The following is a 15,628-nucleotide window of genomic DNA, read 5'->3' on the forward strand; positions in this document are numbered from 1 at the left end:
TCCCTGCCAATCATGTATCTGTCTAGGTACTTCGTAAATGACGCTATTGTGCCTGCCTCTACCACCTCCACTGGCAATGCATTCCCAGACACCCACCATGTGGTGATCAGCACTGTATGACTCTATAATATTCCTAATGCTTACTTAACATCTTTTATCAAATTCTCAATATTGAGTAATGTTGTGGTTCTAGTCGCAAAGTATTGGCGCCTTTGACTCAACTTGAAAAGCCAGAAGGAATGAATATATTCATTCACAATCAACATAATAGAATCCTGTCATTCAGGATATTCCATACCATTGCTGATTGCCACATCAATGTAATATTCCTCCTTTACCTCCCTTCCCCTTCATGCCTTTACAATTTTAGAAATGATCTGTCACTTTCTTGAATGTATTCCATCAACTGGCTACCACAGCCTTCTGTGATAGAGAATTCCATGATTTCATTACTCTTGGAGGTAAGAAGTTTTTCGTTAACTGTCGTAAATCATCCACACCACATACGAACACTGTGACCTTGATTCCACAAAACATCCTCCCTGCATGTCACTTGCCCGGTCATGTTGGAATTTAGAATCTTTTCTAATTAATCTGTTCAGACATATCTGAACATCTCTGAACTTTCAGACATCTCTGGAGCAGATTTAATTGGAACTGAGTCCTCCTGGCACAGAGGTAGGGACACTACCAGCGCACTTGTTAGAATTTTACAGATTTTAGATTAATCAGATTCACTCTCATCCTTCCATCTTGTGCTTATGTCTAGAGGCAAACAAATCTCTCCTCCTACAGCAGACATGCCATCATCTGTAGCAGCCTCAGAGAACCCATGATGCACTCCCTCAATGCAAAGTTGTTTCTATGTAATGAAGTGAAACAAAAATTCCACACATTAACCCAAGAATGGTCTCCCCAAGGCCACATGTAACTGAAAAAAGGCATCCATACTTCTGTACTCAAATTTGTTTGCAATAAAGTCCAACATTCCATTTATCTTCCAAATTACTTGCTGCTCCTGTCTGTTTACTTTCATTGACTGGTGTACCAGCTCAACCAGATCAAATTTCCCAATATGTCACCATTTAAACAATATTCTTCCTTTCTGTTAATCACACAGAATTGTGAAACTTCCACACTGAAGTTTATAATCTTACAAAAGGATGTACTGTACAGTTTCTGCCATATCTTTTCCCACTCATTCAACTTGTCTGTAACACTTTGAAGCCTCCTTGCAATGATTTCACAATTCATAATTCTGTGCAAAATGTTGTCATCAGCAAACTTGGTTCATTAATCCAGATAAAATATGAATAAGTTACATCATCTGCCAGAACAGCTGGGCTGCAGTACTCAATACTGCTAACAGTATTGGGCATATTTCATATACTCACATCAATTGATACATGTGATCAAGCAATTTCAAAATGTGCTCAGAAACATTTGAAGATTTTCAACATGCACAGAAAGTGTAATTGCAATATGTCTGAAGAAGATGCAGTGGTCACCATGTGGAGGTGTTCTTGGCTCAAGTTGCAAGCAAATTCAAATTGTTTGTGAGCACAAAAATTGAAAATTTCACAGCAAACATTCCCAGAATTCTTTCAAACCCACAACTTGTTCCGATCAAGAACTTGTTTAATTTTTTAGCTGACTATAGGAATTTAAAAAACAAAAGGTGATATTCAAAATGCTCACTCAGCATCTATCATCAAATTCTCAATATTGAATAATGTTATGGATTCAGGTTGCAAACTATCGATCCATTTAACTCTTCAACTTAAAAAACCCCCAGGAGGAATCAACAATACATTTGTTTACAATCAACACAACAGAATCCTGCTGTTCAGCATATTCCTTACAAGATGCTTACCTTTGCTTTTTCACCTCATTGTAATATTCCTGCATTCTCTTCCTTCCCCTCAATGCATTTACAATTGAAGAAATTACCTGTCACTTTCTTGAATGTATTCTATCAATTGGCTACCACAGCCAGCTGTGATATAGAATTCTATGATTTCATCACTCTTTCAGGTAAGGAATCTTTCGTTAACCATCATAAATAGCCTCCTCCATATCTGAAGATGGTGCCCCCTGGTTCCACAAAACATCCTCCCCACATGTAGACTGTCTGATCCTGCTGGAATTTTGGATCTTTTATAATTAATCTGTTCTGACATGTGATTACACTTCTCTGGAGCAGATTGACTTGGAACTGAGTCCTCCTGGCACAGATGTAGGGACACTACCAGCAAACCTGTTTGAATTTTCTTCGATTAATCAGATTCATTTTCATTTTTGCAATGTCTTGTGAAGAAATCGAGAGGCAAATGAATCTCTCCTCCTACAACACACATGCCATCATTCGTAACAGCCTCAGAGAACTCATGATGCACACCCTCTATACCAAGTACAGATGAAACTTGATTATCCAGCATTTGATTACCGAATATCAGATTATCCAGCAAGATTGCAAGGTCCCAATGCTTGGCAAAATAATGTTATCCAGCATTCGATTATCTGGCATTCGATTAACTGTATGAAGTACTCCGTGCCCATGTCCTTTGGATAATCAAGGTTCCACTGTATATGCTCTCTTACATCAGGAAGCCAAAGCTCCACGCATTACTCCAGGCATGGTCTCACCAAGGCCCCATGTAATCCAAAAAGGCATACATACTTCTGAAATCAAATTTACATGCCATCAAGTCAAAATACCATTTATCTTCCGAATGTCTTGTTGCTCTTCCTGTCTACTTTCATTGAAGGGTGTACAAGCACATCCAGATCCCTTTGTACATCCAAACATCCTAATATGTCACTATTTAAACAATATTCTTCAGTTCTGTTAATCATATATATGTGTACAGCGCCCACAACAAAGAGCGCAGCCTTACAAATGAACATGCTGAACTGCATCTGCCATGTCTTTGCCCACCCACTCACTCAACTTGTCTACAACACTTTGAAGCCTTCTCACAATTATTTCACAATTCATAATCCTGTGCAAAATCCTGTCACCAGCAAATTTGGAAATGCTGCATTTGATTCCCTCATCCAAGTAAAATATATACATCATGAATAAGTTACCTCATCTGCCAGAACAGCTGGCTTGCAATGCTCAAAACTGCCAGCAGCGTGGGTTCAATTCCTGCACTGACTCAGGTTATCTCCCCGAATTCCGAGGCATGTTGATCCTCTGGTAAAACTACAACCAGATTTCTCTCTAACAAGACAGCAGCCCAATAGTTGGGTCAGACTACACTGACTTACCTTTCTTTCATCTTATGGCATCAATTGCTAGGCTAAAGCACTGACCCTTATGGTATCTCACCAGTCACTGCCTGCCACTTTGAAAGAAATATTTATTTCCACTCTCTGTTTCCTGTTTTTTGAGTGACCGATAAGTTGAAATCATGGAATTCTATATCACAGAAGGCTGTGGTCGCCAAATGATGGAATACATTCAAAAAAGTGATGGATCATTTCTTAAATTTGAAAGACATTTAGGGGAAGGGAGAGAAAGCAGAAATACTACATTGAGTCATCAAATAGACAAATTATTCAAAAAAGATCTTCTCATGTATAAACATCATCCTTACCGGATGTTAAAACAGACTCTGTAGTTTCACTGATTGTTGGTGCCCCGAACACAGGTGTTTTGCAGCAAAAGCGAATTTTGTAGTCATCACAAACTTTCCGTGGAGATCCTTTCGAGACTCTACACACCAGTCCTAGATCACTTTCACAAATCACATGATCTGCTGATTCACTTATTGGCTTCTCAGGGTAACCAACATATTGACACTGAATGTCTCCAACATCTTCAGAATTAGGACACAACCAATCCTTTATTGCGACCAAAAGTTCCACATCTTTCGGTTTGGAAATTGTTGGGGTATTTTGATTAAACCAGGGAGACCATTCACCGTAGCAGACTGGTCCTGCAACAGAAAAGAGACCGCCCTGAAATAAATATGAAAATCTCAAACATAAAAGTAGCAAGGCAACAGTTACAGAATTTAGTAGTGCTTCAATATGTTCTTCCCATGTTTGAACTGAAGACAAAATGGATAGAACTTTTATCATCCACACCATGTTCAGAGGAAATGCAAATTGTAAGTTTCAGCAGAACAGCAGAGTGAAGTTAATAAGCAGAAAAGTTTATAAACTACTAATTTATGCCAGGCTGGTGTGATCATTCTGGGCATGTTTCACCTATTTACATCAATTGATCCGTGTGAACAAACAATTTTATAATATGCTCATAAACATTTTAAGATTCCCAAAGTGCACACAAATTAGCATTGGAATCCATACGTAGTCAATGCAATGGTCAGCATGAGAAAGAATTCACGGCTGAAGTTGCCTGCATATTCCAATTAGACTGCAAGCAGGAAAAACAAAATTAAAATCTGAACAGCAAGCATTTCAAGAACTTGTTAGAAACCACCAACTTAAGAATTTTAGTGTCAGAGAGATGTCATAGAGCATGGGAGCAGACCTTTTGTTCCAACTCATCCATGCCATTCAGATATCCTTCATTAATCTTGTTCCCTTTGCCAGCATTTGGCCCATATCCCTCTATACCCTTCCTATTCATGTACCCATCCAGATGCCTATTGAATGTTGTAATTGTACTAATCACTCCTCTGGCAGCTCATGCTATATATGTATCACACTCTGTGTGAAAACATTGCCCATCAGGACCCTTTCAAATCTTTCTTGTCTCACCTTAAACCTATACTCTCTAGTTCTAGACTCCCCGAACTGGGGAAAAGTCCTTGTCTACTTACCTTGTCTACTTATACACACCATGAATCCTTGAGGTCAGCTGCCTGAACAGCCAGGTTGCAATGCAGAAAAATGCCAACAATGCCTGCATGGGCTAAGGTAACCTCTCCACAGCTGTGGAATAGTGATCCTACGGTTACATGACCCAGGTTATACTCCAATGAGAGAGCAGCCCAACAATTCGGTTGGACCATGTTGGGTTATCATTTCTCTTTCATCTTATATCATGAATATTTGGGCTGAAACACTGGACTGTGGTATCCCATCAGTCTTAGCCTGCTACTTGGAAAAAAATATTTATTTTCCAGTCTGTCAACCAATATTGATCATTCACTGTTTGAGTGATAACATAACTTGACAATGGTGTCCATTTAACAAATTAATCAAAAAAGATCTTCTCATATATAAACATCATCCTTACCGGATACAGTTGTTTTAACAGATTTTCTAGTTCCACTGATTGTTGTTGCTGTCCCTATCATATGTGGTTTGCAGCAAACGCGAATTTGGTAGTCAGCACAAACTTTCCGTGAAGAACCTTGACGGACTTTACACACCAGTCCTAGAGCTTTATCACAAAACACTATGTCTGCTGATTCACTTAATGGTTTCTCAGGATAATGAACATATTGGCATTGAATGTCTCCAACATCTTCAGGATGACGACACACCTTATTCTTCATATGGAACAAAAGTTCCACATCTTTTGGTTTGGAAATTGTTGGCGTATGTTGATTAAACCAGGGAGACCATTCACCAGAGCAGACTGGCACTGTAACAGGAAAAAGGACAATTTATGAGACCCACCTGAGTTAAATATGAAAATTAAAACAAAATTAACAAGGCAATGCTTACAGAATTTAGTAGCGTTTCAAAGAGTTCTTCCCAAATGTTTCGACCAAAGAAGAAATGGGCAGAACTTGTATCATCACACCATGTTTAGAGGAAATGCAGATTGCAAATTTCAGCAGAAAAACAGAGTCAATTATGATTGGGCTTGGAATATAGAAGGTCAGCCAAAAGTCAATATTGCAAAACTCTGCTATATTAACCTTTCAATTTTTGTATCACACGTACTTAGATAAGACATGAAGTGAGGTAAAACCAATACAGTATTGTGTGTGCACAGTTTATACCATATGGCACAGAGAATGCCTTGATGCATGTTATCAAGTATTCACTTTTAACAGTCATTCTATCATTCCACTTCTTTCCGATCAGAAAATAATGTCAGGACTCAGGACACAAGATGCACAGTCAACAATATGCTTACAAACAACAATGGAGATCTTCTCCTGAGCAAATACCTTATTCCTTTCCACAAGGATGGACCAATGTACATGACAGGAAAGATGTTGTGAAACCTGAAAGGGTTCAGAAAAGATTTACAAGGATGTTGCCAGGGTTGGAGGATCTCGGCTACAGGGAGAGGCTGAACAGGCTGGGGCAGTTTTCCATTGAGCGTCGGAGACTGAGGGGTGACCTTATAAAGGTTTACAAAATTATGAGGGGCATGGACAGAGTAAATAGGCAAAGTCTTTTCCCTGGGGTCAGGGAATCCAGAACTAGAGGGCATAGGTTTAGGGTGAGAGGGGAAAGATATAAAAAGACCGAAGGGGCAACATTTTCATGCAGAGGGTGGTACGTGTATGGAATGAGCTGCCAGAGGAAGTGGTGGAGGCTGGGACAATTGCAACATTTATGAGGCATGTGGATGGGTATATGAACAGGAAGGGTTTGGAGGGATATGGTCCCGGTGCTGGCAGGTGGGACTAGATTGGGTTGGGATATCTGGTTGGCATGGACGGATTGGACCGATGGGTTTGTTTCCATGCTGTGCATCTCTGTGACTCTATGACAACTTCATTCTCTACCAACAACAATTTGCTGCTCTTGACCTAGATTACACAGCAAATTGCTCGTGACAAAGAGAAACTAATACTCACCACGATTCTGAGTAAGATGATTACTAGTCCTGGATTGGCTACATACAACAAAGAACATTATCAGTAGTACAAAGTTCTGACATTGCATTCTATTGACTACATGTGTTGATGTGAAGTGAGATTTATTTACCAGTACAGATGGTGCAGGAAAAACCAATATGTCTGTCATTGTATTTGGTGAACATTATAATTAGCAGAGGAAATCTATGGAGTTTTAATGCAGGTTTTGCAAAAAAACATTGTTTATACTCTGATAAGGAGACAAACAATGCTCACCACTGATGGTGATCTGTGAAGTGCTTGATCTTGCTGCTGTTTACCCAAGTTAGCTGAGAAAAGCAAAGAATTTATTAATTCACAGCAAGCTGGAGTGATCACTTTGGACATTTTAAAATGATATTTTTAATTTATGTTTCAATATTTCTATTTTCTAACACAAGTGGAGATTTTCAATTGCACTGGTTTCTTGTTTAGATATACATCAAAGATTTTGTTCCCATACGTATCTTGATTCATAATACACCCACTTCAATGCTCATGTTGATGTACTGTTACACTAAGTGATCTTCACTTTGCCTCATCCAGAAAGATTTCAAGGTTTGAACTGCACCTTCATGTCATCCCTGGTTTCTATTATGTTGTTTACTATCAAGCATTTGCTTTTGTTCAGCAAAAATTTCAACATGGCTTTTATTTGGTAATTAATATATTTTACATTTCTATCTTAACATGTTTGGGTCAAGTGAGACAGGAATCAACAAGGCAGACAGGAATCAGCACCAATGTTCACAACTGAACACCATAAAAGTCAGTTCAGGTGGAAAAATTTCAGGAGGTCCTGACAATACCCAGACACTCAGAAAAATATAGCAAAGATACTTAAAACTTTCAAATCAGAAAAATAAACATTTTCTACCTGAGCATATTCTGCTCCTAATGCCTAACCTTTCAACATTTTACAACACAGATCTGTGTTAGATTCCAACAGTGATTAAAGTCCTCAACCAATCTGGTCAAGTTTGATAATCAATTATTTTTGTGTTGGAAAAGGTGGTACTGGAAAAGCACGGCAGGTCAGGCAGCATCCAAGGAGCAGGACAGTTGATGTTTCAGGCATAAGCCTTTTATCAGGAATGTGGACGGGGAATAAGGATGAGAGATAAATAGGGAGATTGAGGCAGGGCTGGGGGAAGGTAGGTGGGAAGGCAATAGGTGAATGCAGGTGGGAGTTAATTGTGATAGGTCAGTGGGGAAGGTGGAGCAGGTATGTGGGAAGAAGGATGGATGGGTAGGAAAGGTCAAGAGGGCAGGGCCATGTGGAGGGTTGAATCTGGGATGAAGAAGACAGAGGGGAAATTTGGTATCTCGTGAAGTTGATGTTGACGCCCTGTGGTTGAAGAGTGCCAAGGTGCAAGATGAGATGCTCTTCTGCCAGTTGGTGGTGGATTTAATTTGGTGGAGGAGGCGGCCCAGGACATGCATGTCCTTGCGGGAGTGAGAGGAGGAATTGAAATGGTTAGCCACAGAGCAGTGGAGTTGTTGGTGCATGTGTCCCAGAGATGTTTCCTGAAACACTCCAACAGTTGGTGTCCTGTCTCTCCAACGTAGACGAGACTACATCGAGAGCAATGAACACAGTAGACGAGATAGGTGTATGTGCAGGAAAATTGCTGCCATATGTGAAAAGACTCTTTGGGACCTTGGACAGAGGTGAGGGGGTGGGGGTGTAGGTGCGCGTTTCACATCTCTTGCGGAGGTAAAGGAAACTGCTGGGGGGGAGTAAACCTAACACAGGAGTTGCAGAATGCTGATAGGGATGGGGAGGGAAATATATCATTGGTGGTGCGGACTGTCTGTAGGTGATGGAAATGGTGGAGGATAATATGCTGTATCAGAAATTAGTGGGGTTTACAGTGAGAACTGGGGTGGGGAAGGGTCCTACACTTGTTGAGGTTGGAGGCATGGGGCTTGAGGGTGGAGATGCAGGGAATGGAGGAGATGCGCTGGAGGGCATTGTTGATCATGTGGGAGGGGAAACTGCGGTCCCTGAACTAGGAACCTATCTGGAATGTCCTGGAGTGGAATTGCTCCTGCAGGGAGCAGATACGGCAGAGGGGGAGGAATTGAATGTAAGGGATTTCATTTTTACTGGAGGTACGATTAGTAAATTTTCAGATGATACCAAAATTGGAGATGTAGTGGACAGTGAAAAAAGATTACCTCAGGGTAGAACGGGACCTTGATCACATCGGCCAACAGGCCCAGAAGTGGCAGATGGAGTTTAATTTAGATAAATGTGAAGTGTTGCATTTTGATAAGCCATACCGGTGCAAGACATTTACAGTTAATGGTAAGGCTCTGGGAAGCATTTAACAAACAAGGAGAGCTAAGGGTGCAGATGCATACTTCTTTGGAAGTAGAGTTGCGGGTAGTCAGGGTGGTGAGGGTGATGTTCGGCACATTTGCCTTCATTGGTCAGCGCACTGAGTATAGGATAAAAACTGAAAGAAATGCAGATGCTGGAAATTAGATGCAAAAGAAAAGAAATTGCTGGAAAAGCTCAGCCTGTCTGTCAGCATGGAGAGAAATCAGAGTGAACATTCCAAATCCAGTGACCCTTCCTCTGAACTGGGATATTGAGTATTGCAAAACGGATATCATTTTATGGCTGCACAGGACAACTGTGAGGGCACTTTTAGAACATTGTGTTAATTCTGGTCTCCCTGCTATATGAAAGATGTTGTTCAACTTGAAAGGGTTCAGAGAAGACTTTTAAGGATGTTTCTGGGATTGAAGGGTTTGAGTTACACAAAGAAAGCGAATAGGCTGGGGTTTTATAGAATTAGATTAGATTCCCTACAGTATGGAAACAGGCCCTACGGCCCAACAAGTCCACACCAACCCTGCAAAGAGTAACCCCCCCAGACCCATTCCCCAACATTTACCCCTGACTAATGCACCTCACACAATGGATAATTTAGCATGGCCAATTCACCTAACCTGCACATCTTTGGATTGTGGGAGGAGAACAGAGCACCTGGAGGAAACTGGGAGAATGTGCAAACTCCTCACAGTTGCCCGAGGTTGTAATCGAACTCAGGTCCCTGGTGCTGTGCGGCAGCAGTGCTAACCACTGAACCACCGTGCCAACCAGTTTCCTCACAAGAATCACAACACAAAAGCACAACTCTTCCTTTCAATTTTTCAGACCAGAGTGTATCACTTTCACGCAGAAGTATATAACCTAACAGTTCAGCATTTTGTACTGTCTCTGCCATGAGTTTGCCCACTCACTCAACTTGTCTATGTCATTTTGACCCTCCTTGCAATGTTCTCACAACTCACAATTCCGCGCAGCTTAGTGTAATCAGAAAACTTGAAATGCTGTTTTTACTTCCTCCACCTAGGTAATTTATATACATCATGAATCAGTTACCTCAGGTACCTGAATAGCCAGGATCTGATGCAGAACATGCCAACAGCACGGGTTCAATTCCTGGATGAGGTTACCTCTCCCCTCGCCTGAGGCATGGTGGTCCTCAGGTTAAACTATCACCAGTTGTCCCTCTCTAATGAGGCTGCAACCCAATGTTCCAGCAGGACTATATTGATTTTGCCTTTGGGACAATATAAACCTCAATATTTTGATAATTTCATGGACTGAAAGAATCAGCAATAACACTTCCTGATATAAACTGTTTCTTGAGAAGAAAGGGACAGGAAAAAGGTATTATACATAAATTAAAAGCAACACATGAATTAACCATCCTTCGGATGAAGCAACATAAACAAGCTATTTCAGAGGAGAGAGGAGAGTACATGGCTTCATAACCTGTTGTCTCATTACCCACGGAAAATTAAGACTTCTTACTGATGAATATCCTGATTCAAACAGACAGTGAAGGGTAAAAGTTAACAAGGAACAGAGGAACTACCTCTGATAAGAAGGCAAGATTTAGACGTGAGGTCTCCAGAAGTGTAATCAATGTTGGGGATGAAAGGATCTAATGAATCATCAATTATGTCACACCACAAACTTGAAAGAGTGAAATGTGTATAAAAATCCAGTATAAGAACAATTCAAGAGCAGAACTTCAAAGAACAACACTCACAGCAATATAACTCTGGACACTTCCAGAGATGGACACTGTTGGTTGGAATCATAACTCTGTTCCATCATTAATCAAGCAATACACAAAGTTTAATTACAAGGTTTAACTTGCTTACTTGAGGGTCTTATTTTCATTGCTCCATGCAATAAAGTTGAAATCATTGTTACAGTACATGATCGTTGGTGCTTTTTCAAAATAAGGTGTGGTGATATACCCACAACAGTTTTTATAAATATTATACCATGAATAATTTGGCTGAAACACTGACCTTTGTAGTATCTCACCAGTCACTGCCTGCCATTTGGAAAAAAACATTTCTACTTCCTATTTCATATCTGCCAACCAATATCGATCATTTATTGTTTGTGTGAAACATAACATGACACTTGTATCAATTAGACAAGGTGATTAAAAAAAAGATCTTCATATATGTAAACATTATTCTTACCAGATATGGATGTTTCACCTGACCTCATCATTCCACTGATTGTTGTTGGTGCTGATGTCATATGTGTTTGGCAGCAAACGCGAATTTTGTAGTCATCACAAAATTTCCTTGAAGAACCTTTAGAGAATGTACACACCAGTCCGAACTCATTTTCACAAATCACGTCATCTTCTGATTCACTTAATGGCTTCTCAGGGTAACTAACAGATTGGCACTGAATGTCTCCAACAAATTCAGGGCGAGAACATAACTTATCCTTTATAGGTAACAAAAGTTCCACATCTTTCGGTTTGGAAATTGTTGGTGTATTTTGATTAAACCAGGGAGACCATTCACCATGGCAGACTGGCTCTGTAGCAGAAAAATGGATGATATATGAGACCTACATGAACTAAATATGAAAAGATAAAACATAAAAGGAGCAAGGCAACATTTACCAAACGTAATTGTATTCCACCAGTAACTGCCTGCAACTTGGAAAAACTTTTATTTCCCCCCTCTGTTCTCTGTCTGTCAACCAATATTGATCATTCATTTATTAAGTGAAAAATAACTTGAACATCAGTGTCAATTAGCATGAGGAGCAGGAATATCAAAGTTTCGGGCAAAAGCCCTTCATCAGGAATGAAGGCAGGGAGCCTTCAGAATGGAGAGATATCTCTCAATTTTCCTGCTCCTCGGATGTTGTGTGATCTGCTGTGCTTTTCCAATGGGTTATGATCACAGTACACGATTGTCTCAGATGCATTGCTTGTAATGGAAACACTGAAATGTTGTAGTGCTAAGACCAAGCTTAAAGTCTCCTTTTCAACTGATGAATATTTCTGCTGATGATCATTCAATTTCCTGGAGAAATACCCAATTGGTCTTTCTATCTTAACATCATCTTCCTACAGGAGCACTGCACCGACACCCACATCATTCGCATCGATAGCTACCTTGAAAGGCTTTGTACAATTAAGTGTGGCTAATACCAAGGCAATGCTGAACACAGTCTTCGGGTTGTCAAACGCCTCATGACAGTCCGTGGTAAACTGAAACTTCTTGCCTTTCTTTAGCAATTCAGTGAGTGGAGCAGCCACTCTGCTAAAATTTGGCACAAACTTTACATAAAATCTACTAAATCCTAGAAACCATAATACTGCTCTTTTTGTCAATGGTATGCGAAATTCTCCAATTGCTTTCATTTTCACATCCTGTGTGGTCATTTGTCCATGTTCAATAACATGGTCCATGAAGGTGACTTGGGCTTTAACAAATTGCTTTGCTCTTTGATAGAGGTACCAGCCAGTAGCCTCTCTACAAGTCCAACTTAGGAATGTAAGTTGCTTGTCCAATCTTTTCAATACAGTCTTCCAACCGCCAATTGGATATGCATCAGTCCTTGTAACTGCATTGACTTTGCAATAGTCCACACACAACGGTGGGGTAACATCTGGCTTTGGCACTATTACTATGGGTGAGCTCCAGTCACTGTAACTTACTTCATTATGCCATCTTGGAGCATGTGTTCTATCTCCTTCTGAAACTCTGACAACTTTCAAGGGTTATGCCTATAAGGATGTTGCTTAATCGGAATAGAAAATCCTATATTACATCACGCACAATTAGGTTAGTACTTCCCAGTTTATTTCTGAATATCTACCCATGTGATATTCAGCTCATTTCAATTTTTCTCAGGAAGAAAACTCAATAATTTATCCCAATCTTTGACAATGTCCTCATTGTCCAATTTGATTTGAGGAATGTCCAATTCAGAATCCTCTGAATTTGTTTTTTCCTTCTGTGCTGTAATCATCAACACCTTCTCCTCTTGTTTTCCTTCCCTGCCAAAATATCTTTTGAGCATATTCAGATGACACACTCTGTGAGATTTCTTCATGTCTGGAGTCCCTATCAAATCGTTCACCTTACTCAATTTCCTTTTGATTTGATAAGGTCCACTGAACCTGGCTTTTAAAGGTTTGCCTATTACTAGAAGTAACATTAATACTTTATCCCCCATAGCAAAATTGCAAATTTTTGATTTATTATCCGCTTCCTATTTAATTACATGCTGCGATACTTTTTAATGCTGTCTAGCCAACTCCCCAGCTGTATTTAATAATTCTCTAAAATTTGAACCATAATCCAAATGTGTGATCTCTGAATTCTGACTTACAAATTTCTCCTTAATCAATTTTAATGGTCTTCTCACTTCATGCCCTAAAACTAATTGAATTGGACGGAATTTAGTCAATTCCTTTGGTGCAACTCTTATTGAAAAAAGTACAAATGGAATTCCCTTACCCCAATCATCTGGATAATCCTGACTATAAGCCTTCAACAGGCCTTTAGTGTTTGATGACATCTTGGTAGTGCTCCCTGCAATTTGGGATGGTTCACAGTGGACTTGAATTGTTTATGCCTAAACTGCCCATAACTTTCTTGAATTGTTTGGATGTGAAGTTTGACCCTTGATCTGACTATATCTTTACTGGTAATCTGTATCTAGAAAACAATTTGTGTAATGTCTCTACAATCCTTTTAGCTATGATATTGTGTAATGGGATGACCTCTGGAAATCTCATCAAGACATCCATTATTGTTAACAAATACTGATTCTCACTTTTTTATTGAGGTAGGGTACCTATGCAATCAATTAAGACTCTTATACAAGGTTCCTAAAATGCTGGTATCGGTATTAAAGGTGCAGCTTTTATTACTGCCTGTGGTTTTCCAATTACCTGACATATATGACATGTCTGGCAAAATTCAACCACATCCTTGTGCAGTCCAGGCCATTAAAAATGTCTTTGTATTTTAGCCTGTTTTTCCTCACTCCTAAACAACCTCCAAGTGGTAACTCATGTGCCACTGGCAACACCTCCTTTCTATACCTAACTAGCAATACAATTTGATGAATTTCTGCCCATTTCTCATCTGCTTGAATATGTAATGGTCTCCATTTCCTCATTAAGACACCATTTGTCAGGTAATAACACACAGGACTACATTCAAACTCCTTCTCTGGAGATGTCTTTTGATACAACTGCTTTAAATTTTCATCTTTCTTCTGCAACTCAATGGGCTTTGCAGAGGTAAAGATATTTGTATGATTATTTGTTTAGTCTTGCTTTGTCCAAACTATCTGATTAAACACAGTCTCTGCTATTGTCACTTCAGCTTCCTTATCTGTACTCCTCAATCTCTCCTCCTTCAACTGGTGACTCTGTGACCTTATTGTGACACAATCAGGGAAGATTCCTGGATAAGAATCCTGCATTGCTTCAGTTGCCTGAATCTCCACCGGCTTTTCAACTGCAGTGGGTGGGCAGCACGCCTACCGATGAATCAGCTATATCATTCACAAGGACAAATTGTATTCTTGGAGCTGAGAGTTGTCCAGTACTCCTACCACAAATTCTCCACTCTCTTCTGGATACTCTAATCTCACTTTACATAAATGGACGCTTTTTGTCTCACCATGAATTCCTGCCACTTTTTCTGGCAATAGTCCTTTAGGAGTACATATCCCCTCATCCTTCAGCATCACAGACTGAAAGGATCCTGTGTCCTTTATTATTGTTAACTCTTTACCTGCTACTCCTGGCCTATGTGAATAAACTTTACCTTTGAAGGGATACTATTTAAGTAGATCTGGCACTTCCGCCTTAAACAGCCTCCGATCAGCTTGTGCACTCTGATGCAGCTTTCTAGATTCCACTGTGCTTTCTGTTACCATTCCAACAAACCATCCAGGCTTATCCTGCTTTCCTACATCTGGCTTTCCTGTGCTTTTCCTAGCCCACCAATACTCTGATTTCATGGGGCCTATGTAATTACAATGAAAACACTGGAGCTTTTTTTAGCTTCTTTGTCCCCTTCAAGAGTATTCTTTTTAACTTGTGGTAAGTTCTCCTTATGATCTTCACTGAGATCTACCTTTCCCTTTCCAAGTGAGGGTTTCTCTTTCCCCCAATTTTTATCCTTCATGGATTGAAATTGATTCAGGAAGCCCCTAGTTCCACAAAATATCCACCCTGCATATAGCCTGTCTGATCCTGCTGGAATTTTGGATCTTTTCTAATTAATCTGTTCTGTCATGTGGTTACACATCTCTGGAGGAGATTAACTTGGAACGGAGTCCTCCTGGCAGAGATGTAGGGAAACTACCAGCGCACCTGTTCAAATTTTATACAGTTAATCAGATTCAATTTCATTCTTCCAATGTCTGCTCAATAAATTGAGTAGCAAACAAATCTCTTTTCCTAGAACAGACTTGCCATCATCCAAATCAGCCTCACTGAAACTATGATGCACACGTCTATGACAAATGTATCCTTTAA

At 39.9% G+C, this 15,628-nt stretch overlaps 1 protein-coding gene across 1 annotated transcript in view; it reads right to left on the minus strand.

Annotated features, from left to right (window-relative positions):
• Positions 1 to 6,983: 6,983 nt before the first annotated feature.
• Positions 6,984 to 15,628, minus strand: part of LOC122561453 (mucin-19-like) — a 77,413-nt gene continuing 68,768 nt past the window's right edge. The window contains exons 34-35 of the mRNA XM_043713197.1: positions 11,301 to 11,651; positions 6,984 to 7,069 (exon numbers count right to left, since the gene is read on the minus strand). Coding sequence (XP_043569132.1) covers positions 6,984 to 7,069; positions 11,301 to 11,651 — 437 coding nt within the window. The remainder of the gene's footprint in view (positions 7,070 to 11,300; positions 11,652 to 15,628) is intronic.

The sequence above is a fragment of the Chiloscyllium plagiosum genome, chromosome 23 (genome assembly GCF_004010195.1).
Source record: "Chiloscyllium plagiosum isolate BGI_BamShark_2017 chromosome 23, ASM401019v2, whole genome shotgun sequence".
In the NCBI taxonomy this organism is placed as follows: Eukaryota; Metazoa; Chordata; class Chondrichthyes; order Orectolobiformes; family Hemiscylliidae; genus Chiloscyllium; species Chiloscyllium plagiosum.